General features: G+C 36.4%; 1 protein-coding gene across 1 annotated transcript; it reads right to left on the reverse strand.

The window, feature by feature from the left end:
• Window positions 1–7941: 7941 nt before the first annotated feature.
• Window positions 7942–10518, reverse strand: LOC131658601 (uncharacterized). Its single transcript, XM_058927877.1, has 11 exons — window positions 10240–10518; window positions 9892–10159; window positions 9693–9802; window positions 9501–9564; window positions 9332–9422; window positions 9096–9252; window positions 8833–8990; window positions 8608–8728; window positions 8356–8526; window positions 8222–8254; window positions 7942–8106 (listed from the first exon to the last, which is right to left on the reverse strand). Exons 1-11 carry the CDS (start codon window positions 10516–10518, stop codon window positions 7942–7944), a joined length of 1617 nt encoding a protein of 538 aa, XP_058783860.1.
• Window positions 10519–10968: the final 450 nt, after the last annotated feature.

The raw sequence follows: 10968 nt of genomic DNA on the forward strand, positions 1-10968 counted from the left end.
CCTCAACAACATTATCAACAACCTCAGCAACAGGCCCCCAGAAAAGCAGATTGGGAGATTGCCATCGAAAAAATGGCAGCTCAAAGCTCTCAGTTTCAAGAAGAAACAAGGAGTAATTTTCGAAACACGGGTGCATCCATCAAAAATCTTGAGGTTCAGATGAGTCAGATAGCACAAAAACTCGCCAATGCTCAACCACAAGGTGCCTTACCTAGTGGAACGGTTACAAACCCAAGGGAGCATCAGAATGTGAATGTCATCTCAACAAGAAGTCTGAGGAGATCAAAACCTGAAGAAGAAGAGGAAATAGATGACAACTTAGTCATAGAGGTAGATCTAGAAGTGAGAGAAAATCCGAAAGAGCCTGAAGTAGTGATATCACCAGTTAAGCCGCTGGAAGAGAAAAATAAGAAAGAAACTAAACCGGTGGTCAAATTACCATTCCCTTCTAGAGTGGCCAAGAAGTATTCGAAAGAGAAGGATTTTGAGAAGTTTGCTGCAATGTTCAAGAAGTTAGAGATTAACTTACCTTTCTTTGAAGCACTTGAGAATATGCCTTTGTACAAGAAATTTATGAAAGAGGTAATTTCTAAGAAGAAACAAGTGGGAGATGAGCTGAAAGTTAGAATCGGAAAGTGTGGTAGAGTCTCGCCAGAAAGGAGGATTCCAACCAAGAAGAAAGACCCTGGAGCAGTGGCAATTCCTTGCACTATCAATGATAGAACGTTCAAGAAGGTGCTAATTGATTCTGGTTCTAGTGTAAGTTTAATGCCATTGTCTATTTTCAAAAAGCTTGACATTGGAAAGATAAGCAAGAGTGAGACAAAATTGAAATTTGCTGATCACACCATTAAGCAGTCATATGGTATAGCTGAAGATGTATTAGTAGAGATCGGTAAGTTTATCTTTCCAGTTGATTTCCACATCATGGACATTCCCGAAGATGAAGAAACTCCTATCCTTCTCGGTCGACCATTTTTGCTTACTAGTCGCTGCAATTTTGATATTGAGAAAGAGACAATGACGGTAAAGTCATTTGATGAAGAGGTAACATTGAAGGTGTTGGAAGTCAATAAGCATAGTGCAGATGGAAATAATAAACTTTCGGTTGGCACAATTAAAACTGAAGGAGAGAGCAAAGGTCCAAAACCTCTCCTAGAAAAAGTCTCAAGCATAGTCTGTGAGGTGACTTTATCGCATGCATCTGTCATAATTCCTAAGTTCATTCAAAAAGTTAAGAAGAAGAAGAAAGAGGAAAATCAAGGTGAGGAGATGAAGGTGGGTAATGATTTGAAGAGAAAAGTGGTCCATGCTTTTCGTCTTCCTGAGTTCGTGGTTGCGGAGGTGACAAGCAACCAGGTTTGGAGGAGGAAGTACCCTCCCTAATAAAGGATAATGGACCGTCGAGCCATGCGACGTTAAACGAAGCGCTTCGTGGGAGGCAACCCACGGGATTTCTTTTTAATAAGTTTTATGTGTTTTTGCATTTTATTATGTAGGTACAAATAGTGTGTCTCTTGCGAAACGAGAAACGAGTTGAGAAAACAATTCAATTTGGAGGAATTCAGGGGTCTGACACGGGCACCCGTGTCCTGTGACACGGCCGTGTCACAAACCCTGGAGGATTTTATTTTTGAAACTTTTTTTTGGAAGGAAGGCAGAGTCCTGACATGGCCACCCGTGTCACGTGACACGGTCGTGTCAGGCAGGGGCGCTGATTTTTGGTGAAATTTCATTTTCTTTGTGGTGGGCCCCCTATCAACCCTCCACCTCCGCCTCAGTGAGCACTGTAAGTCTCTTTATGCTTGCTTATACATTGAGGACAATGTTAAGTCCAAGTGTGGGGGAGGTTCTTTTGTTTTAAGTTATTTTATGTTATTTCCGTTTTTGTTATTTCCTTATTTTATGTGTGTTTTGAGTTTTCTGTGCACCAGGATGAATGTGATTCCAGAGGAAAGTATCATGGGAATTAAGGTGAAAAAGGGAAAAGACGCATCTTAAATTGGCATCCGGGACACCTGTGAAAGTTGGCACAACTGGAGAAAAATGCTAGACGCAACTTGATGGTGCCAAGTGAATGAGTTTAGAGCAACCCGAACCGGACATGAAGTTGTACAAAATGGAGACCATTTTTGAACCTGTATGCAATGCCAAACCTGTGAGGAAATATAAAGCCAAACACTTCAATTCATCATGAGAGAGCATCGGGTATGGCATCATCACTCTAATTTTGCATTTGTTCTTCATATAGTACACACATCGATCACACACACTGAGGCATTTATTTTTTTTCTCTTTAACCCTGAGCCTTTCGCACCCAACCTTGTTGTTTATCATCCTTTGTAACCATCTTAAACCATCATCCATGTTTTCTTTTTCGTATTCACAATCCCTTTTGTTTCCTTTATTTTTGGTGTTAACTATAAGTCCGAGTCCGATAGAAAAAGTTAAGTTTGGGGTAACCAAGTCCGGTGACAAAAGAATGAGGCAAGTGTGAAAAAGAAAAGAAAAAAAAAAGAACACATGAAAAGAGATGTGTTGTGAAAAAAAAAAAGAGAAAAAAATGATTTCGATACACACTTGCCATCATGTAAAGAAGTTAAGAGTCCGGAAAGCGAAAAAGCGCTAAACACCCCAAACATGATGTAATGTGCAAAAAGATATCGGACTAATTAGTTAATACCGAACCATAAACCATAGTACCTACTTTCTTTGTTTATCCTACCTACCCCAAGCCCCGTTACAACCCATAAGTCCTCTAAAAGTGTGTGTTGTTGATATTGAGGAAGTATGTTAGAATGTTTACAAAACAAAGAGTAGATATGTATGCCTTGATGAGCGAGTGAAACACTTAACCCCGAGAGAAGTTGTGAGAGTGTGATTGAGCTTGCAGGTAAAAGAATGAGTCAAAATTGAAGTACAACGGAAAAGTTCGGGGAGGGGGATCGAACACTTTGACACGAAGTAATTATCAAGTGTGGAAGCATCAGTTGTGTTGTGGAGAATAAGAAAAATTCATAGGTGTCCTCTTGTTTTCTCGTCCATCACTTGAGGACAAGTAATGAGCTAAGTTTGGGGTTGTGATCGGCCACCAATTTCACCTTGTTCCTATGTTCGAATCAATGGAAAAGCACTTCATTCGGTGGTATTTTAAGTCGTTTTAGTCTAGTTCTTAATTAGTTTTGTTTACCTTTGTATTTGAATTTGGTGTGTTACTTTTTCTAGTTTTTGTTGTTTTTCCATTGCTTTTGATCTTGTGTTGGTAGTGTTTTAAGTTATGCAGATACAGGGCATGATTCGAGACAAGAAAAAGTGAATTTTGGTGAGACAGAGCTGTGACACGGCCACCCGTGTCATGGGACACGGCCGTGTCAGACTTGCTGAAGAGAAGAACTTGAAAATATGAAAACCAAGAAGACAGAGTTGTGACACTGCCACCCGTGTCCCATGACACGGCCGTGTCAGACATGCTGAAGAGAAAAAGTTGAGAAATCTTGGAACCAAGAAGTCACGGCCGTGTCAGACATGTGCGCAGAAAAATTCTGATTTTTAACTTATGAAATCTGTCACTTAAGTAAGGGTATGATGGACTTTTCGTATGAGAATATTTGCTGTGAGGTATTTAGTCACTGTTTGGAAAGAAGAAAATCACTTTTTGACGGTCAGAGAACGTGAAAATAGAGATTGAGAGCACTAGGGCTTGGAGCGAAGAAATCTTCAAGAGCATCCGCGATTGAAGATCAATTCCGATTCAACCAATTGTAATGTCTTCATCTTTAATCATTGTTATCTTGATAATTTCCATGAGTAGCTAAGCTCTTTACTTGTTAGGATTGATGTCCCTGGATCATGTGATGTAATGAATATTATTTACCGTTAATTTTCGGATTATCTTTATGAAATTCATTTTATGATTAAAAGTTCTTATTGCTTCAATATATTGGAAAATATATGTGTTGATTTACGGTTGGGGTTTTGTCGGAAAACTACCTCAAGGCATTTTTAATCATAACGCTATAATTAAGAATCACTTAGGAATAAGGGTTTGATGCGTAGCGATCAAATTATCCGGATTATGTCTTTTAGAATCTTGAGATATAATTATCTTGTTAAGGAATTAAGAGAGGGTTTTTGTCTCAAGAGGTTTTCACTAAGGAATTAGGGAAATCAATGTTCGGTGTCGATAGTTGAGAATTTCTAAAGTAAATCTGTTAATCGGTAGTTATTTCATTACAGAGCAATTCATACATCCATCCTAACTAGTTTCATACTCTTTCATTAGTCAAAACATTTAAGCACTTTATTCTATTTAAGCTGTTGTTTCAATTAAATAACCAAATTCAAACACCCCGATGACTTTTTATTCCATTGCACTATTCTTAAACGTATAATTCCTACGCAGTCCGCGAGTTCGATACTTGGGAAAATTAATCCATTTATTACTACATCGGTAAAAATAGTACACTTGCTATTTTACCGGTCAGTAAGCAGTGTTCAAAGTCTATAGTTGTTGGCACAATGGTGTTATACACAGAAGTAATGTAACTGATATTGTCTGTCAATGAGTGCAGCATATTCCTGCAGAAATAGTAGACAAATGTGGACTTGCTGGAATGGCAGAGATTACCCTCAATGATGTGGACAACGGGTACCCATATGAGTGCAATGTGAAGAAGAGGCCAAAAAAAAATGAAACATATTTGTATGGAGAATGGTTTGATTATGTAAGGGCAGCTGAATTGAAAGAAGGAGATAAAGTGCACTTTGTGATTTATTACCCGCCAGTGTTAGATATTATGGTTACAGTGGAGCGCAGTGGTGATCGTTGATAGAGCTGTTGGTTAGGCATTGTTTGTGGTGGATGTATAGTACTGTTTGTTGGCAGTTTGGTTTGTATGGGAATTATCGTTTTGTTTTTTTGTTGTAATGGTGGATGTGAACAAAGATTAACAATTATGGTACTATGTATGGTTTTAAATTAAATATTATCAAATTTGGTTTTAATCTGCCATGGTTTTATATGCAAAATTGATTACCAATCTGTTTTTAAATTAAGTATTGCTTATTATAAGTATTGAACAGGATTTCTATTAAAATTGATCCGAATAGGGTTCCTAATTTCATTATTGTTGGTATAAGTAGGGGTATGGGTCCTGTAAATGGTAGGCTATTAAATCTAAATGGTGAACATACAACAATGGACTTATGAATAGTTGAAAATCCAATTTAATAGGAGTATATGTTAAAAAGTAGTATGGTAATATTAGATGGTTATAAAATAGTTGTAATGTGTTATATTATATTGGGATGTGAAAGATCAATTGGGTTATGGGCAGTTAATGTTTTTCGTGAGGAATATAAATAAAATGAAAACTGTTTTGAAGTGATGTAAATGCAAAGAAGACTAATTGAACAATTGCATTGAATTCTATTGGACTGTGGAAAAGTTGCAGGTATGTGAAGAGTCCATTTAGAGTGTTATATAAGTAATGTGTAGGAAGTTTGAAAGTACTAAAAACTGAAGCAGTCATCATTACTCTGCAACCAATAGTGTAAGCCGCGAACTTCTGAAAAGATGGAAGGAAGTGTTGATCAAGCAATGAGAGGTAAAGGTAAACATATCATTTGAATGGTTGTTCTGTTACATTTTGAATTTAAAAGTTATATATGGTTGCATGCAGGTGAAGAAAACTCGGTGAACCAAATGGCTATGGAGAAAGCTGTCACTTGTGATAACTCTGTGTATGTTTGAATTAGCTTATGTTAAGTATACGTTTTTATGCTTGAATTTATAATGTTTGATAACACATTTATTTATTCACCATGTTGTTTGTTTCTATTATGTTTCAGATGCCATGAACCGGATGGTGAGGATGTTAGTTGCCATGCAGAGCAGCTTGCTAAGTTACGATATTGTATCTGGAAGCAAGATGTGGCTAATGGGAAGATGTCTCAGTCATGTCTTCTTGTAAGTTATTATTCGTTTTAAGCTTATTGTCTTTCCCTATCAGTTAATGGGATAATGTAATGTTGTTTTATATTAATATTGCAGGAAATTCCTGAGCATATTGTGGCAAGTCGCTGGCTCAATGGAGCAAGATTTGTAGATTTGGTTGACTGGGAAAGAGAAGTCAGGTATGAATGTGAAGTTCATCATACCGAAAAGGGTCAGATGTTCTTAGGGCGTGGTTGGTACAAATTTGCCAAGGAAAGGTGCCTGCTTGATGGAGACTCTATGGGTTTCAGCATTAAGGATCCCGTCAGCAAGGAGATACTTGTAACAATGTTGAAAAATTGAAAAATGATGTAAAAGTTTGTTATAGGTATCTATCTATTAAACATTTTGTAATTCCCTGGTGGACTTAGCTCCACCTTTATATTAATATATATGATTTTGGTATTTAGATGTTATGCTATAAATATATTACTTCTGTTACTTGCATTACTAATATGCTGTTAGTAATATATATTACTGCTGTTACTTGCATTACTAATATGCTGTTAGTAATATATATTACTGCTGTTACAGATTTACCGTGATTAATTTTTAAAACTTAGACATTGTTAAAAACCTCTTTATACACAACATTTATAGTTTTCCCCCTGAATTTCTTTTCTTCATCATGTATCAGTATTTTGATTCCCTTTTTTGTTGTTACTCTTGACAATGCGTCATAAATCTGGCCATGTGTGAATACATCTCTTGGTAAGTACAAACCAACGTTATCTAATGACTGTCCCTGTGATTTGTTGATTGTCGTAGAATAGGAAACTATAATAGGGAACTGTCTCCTATTCAGTTTGAATGGCCATGTTTCTTGTCAATGTTAATACCTCAACTGAATGCCATATGTAAGATGCATTTATGGCACAGTGTACAATATCTGCCTCTGGGGACGACAGGTAAAATCTGTCTGAAATCGCTACCGAAAACAACAACCTTTCCACCAAATACATCAGTTGAATTTTTGTTTGCACTCATAACATCTTTCAAAGTTCTGTCAAGCGATTCTATTGCATACTTATGCGCCATTGGTGGCTCATCCCATATTATAAGCTTTGTCTGTCATAACATGTCTGCAACATCATCGTTGAACTGAAATATTATTACACATATATATATTGTTACCTCCTGGAAGTAACAATATCAATTCCAATTACAATATTAAACTGTATGAAATCTACAATATAAAACTGTATGGATTCACATTACTCAAGTGATAACAGCTGTTATGAAACAGATATAATATTAATGGGGTATGTTGGAAAGTTGATTGGGATGAGGCAATAAGTGAAGCATTATCTGCTATATACTTTATACAATGCAAATGGAAGGTCTTGTCATTATAATTTCAAAACGTTATTCACAATCTTTATATTACCTATTATAACAGTCCTTATTAATGAGAACATGAATGGACATTAACATATTTCTAACTCTCATGTGTACCTTTATTTAACTCAGTAGGTGATCCCATTCAATCCAATTGCAACAGGTGCTCAGATAAATGTCAACAATTTGAAGAGAATACATACAATGTCATATGCGCAGCTATATTAATTTTGATTATTTATAACATTCAACGGAGCATTTTGTCGGTGCATGCTAGTTGTGTGGACTTCTCAGTAAAAAGGCAAGTTCATTTTTACGTGAGTAACTCTTGAATAAGGTTTATGTGTCTTTTACCCGTGTAGTTGTAACCAAGATTGCTAGTTTAGATATTGGAAATGAGTAAAAAACAAAGAATATCATAGCAGTTGAATAGATGATTAAGGAAAAACAGAAAAGTCTTATATTAAGATAACAGAAATAGACTTACAAGTCTGATTTGTTTATGTGGCAATACAAACAAAAAACAAATAAAGTGGAAAGGAAATAAAACATGTCCACACCATAAAACAAAAACACACCCAAACATACTTAAAATTATGCAGGAACTACTAATCTATCTTCTCTATTTTTATAATTTTCTTTAACTTGTTTGATGAAAGTTCTCCATCACACGTGGCATCCGAGGTTGTTGACTCGCTTGATGCGCCTGGAAAGTGTCTTTTTCCAGTAGGAGTAAGTGGATATGTGTTGTGCGTTGAACTCGCATCAAGATCCTGTTACATAGGTGAACAAACATCACACAATTAATATTCAACAGTACATTAAAAGTGGAGTACATTTGAGTACAGTAAACGTCCTTACGACGACAAAATTAGGTTCGGATCAAACAGTGGTCATTGCTTCGACAGCAGGCTGTTTCATCTACAAATCATTCGAAACATAGTACAAAATCATAATATGCGCAAAGTCAGTTTACAATGATTTTAATTTGCATAACACATGCAAAGATTAAATTCAAATACCTCATCTGTGTCAAACTGATCAGCAAGGTCTTTCACAAAAGGGTCATTCTTCAATAGCATAACGACAGAGGCATTCTTCCAACGTGGTTGCCACTTAACTTTGAAAGCCATCTTGCAATCCAACATCTGATCCAATGCCAGTGGGAATTCTAAGGGATCATGAATGCCAGCCTGTAGGAGATTGCAAGACAAAGATTAGTTAACTCTGGCATAATTGTCTATGTTTTTCCAACGGTATGTAAACGGAAATACCTTAATCATTGTATGACGCAGCTGAGAAGCAGACAATCCCAAAAGTAACTCACACTCTCGGTCCCAAAATAAAAAGTTACAGGTATTCCCGGCATGAGTAACCTCAATCTCAATCTTATACCTACATTCGCAGTATACATAGAGCACTCAAAAAGGTCATGTTCAGTACCTTGACAATCACACATATAAATGAAATAACATAAAACATGTGACAAGGATGTTAACCTAAAAATCTCTGCCTCAGTGAAATGTCCAGCCTCACACTCAAACGGAGCTCTGTCACCACGCGCAATACATGAGCAAGCATGACAACCACGATAACACCAGCCATACGGAGAGGCAACCAGCATTTTAGTTTCTCCCACAGTCGCACAAAATGTAATCTGCAATTATGTAACCAAAAGATAATACGATACACAGTCAAATGCAACGGAAAAATGGAAATATATACTAAATCAGAATAAATGGCCAACAACTTCCAAACATACAGTTCTGAGTTTTATAATATCCCCAATAGGCATTACAACAGCCTTTGAAAGCAATTTCTGTACAGGAGTCATCTGTTGATTTTCAGAGTTCTGTGCTGAAAGCTGTGAATTGGAACCCTCCTGGCCAGACAACGTAATCATGGAATCCTTCGGAAAACTGTCAAAGGAAGACAGTAATGTAACAATCACATTGCATAAAAATTAAAACCACACAAGAGAAAATCCAGGGAGCATACCTTTCTATAAACTCTTTCATCGGCAGTAAATCAGTATTCAGACCAAGGACGGTAACATTAAACGTGTTTGTCACGGACAGTGGAAACTTACCTATTCAAATAGAATGTTACATAACCATCTGTATCAAAATACAAGGATATCTAACACCAAACTTGATCAATTACTAACCCTGTTCCTTGACTTTAGCATATTGAATCATGACAAAAATAGGACCAGAATCATCTCCGCAATCCTACTTGAACTTCATGAATTGTTCAGCATAGGATTCTCAAAGCGTGCAATTGATAGTATTCTCACTGAAGAAATAATACAAACCATGTCATCTACATAGTCACATAAGATATGTTCGATAAATTATACAATAAATATGAATACAAACCCCCCGTCACGCAGCATCATGTTAATCTGCTGCTTCCGGGCACCTGATGTGGTCTGTGAATACCCAATACTTTCCACCATACCAATGACATCTAAAACACATACAGCCAAAAAAACCTTAAAATGAAACAACACATAAAAAACAAATCCAGTCAAACAGAATAGAGATAAAATATTATACCTATTAACACATCCTTGTTAAAGTTGTCGTTTATTATATCAGTAAATTTAGTAAACACCAACGACTTTGGAGGTATTTCAGCGTTGTTATCATCCGTAACCGTAGTGCCAGCAGTAAACTTCAACATAAACTTATGAGACGAAGGTCTGAAAGCCGCAACATTAGCCTGAACCTTAAAATTGGAAACAGTGTAACTATGATCCAAGACCATTATTTCAGAAAAAAGAGATACATGCGGTGCAGGAACAACAACATGTATGTCACTACCCTGGAAAAAACATTAAAATCAAACATACAACAAACCAGAAACAATATATGTAAAAACAACCGAACAATTCACTTCATTACCGATACATCAACAAAAATCATCTCAAAATGCTCCCTCTTGTTCGAAACAACTGTCCATTTGTGGTGCACACGAACAGAAACTTTCCAAAGTTCTTTGCTGTCATTGATGTCACATATTTTTGCGAATGGTCTTGCCATATTGAACACTGGTATGATACTGCAGAAAAGTGTAGCCAACCAATACCATAAATAACCAAACCATGTAGGAGTTACAAACTCTTCATTCCACTCTTCATTACATAACCATAACCGATGCTGAAGCTGAATGGAAAGAAACATATAAAGTCCTCATTAAGCATAGAAGCTGCATGGACAAACCGAACTTAATGCCAATTATATGAGACATCAATGGTGGAATATGGAACAACATACGTTCATTAATCATCAAAATTACACATGGCGCATCAAGAAGAAACAAATTCTGCTGTAAGACTAAGCCACTTGGCAGCACCACATAGAAAGTTCAAAAAGATAGAACTTTCTTATATTATAGATTTGTTTCACTTTTATTTTAATTATTATAAATAATATTTCTATGTGATACATTATAAAATAATTTAGACGAAAAATACATAGCAATTAAACTCAATTAAAAATATAAATTTATATTTTAAGAATATATATCCTTGAGCGGACGCTCATAGCAACAGTACTAAGACAACAATACTCTAATGAGTGGCTGGAGGTGGGAGTCACGGAGCGGCGAAGGATGGAAGGAAGTCAGAAACA

Source organism: Vicia villosa, linkage group LG3 (assembly GCF_029867415.1).
Source record: "Vicia villosa cultivar HV-30 ecotype Madison, WI linkage group LG3, Vvil1.0, whole genome shotgun sequence".
NCBI lineage: Eukaryota > Viridiplantae > Streptophyta > Magnoliopsida > Fabales > Fabaceae > Vicia > Vicia villosa.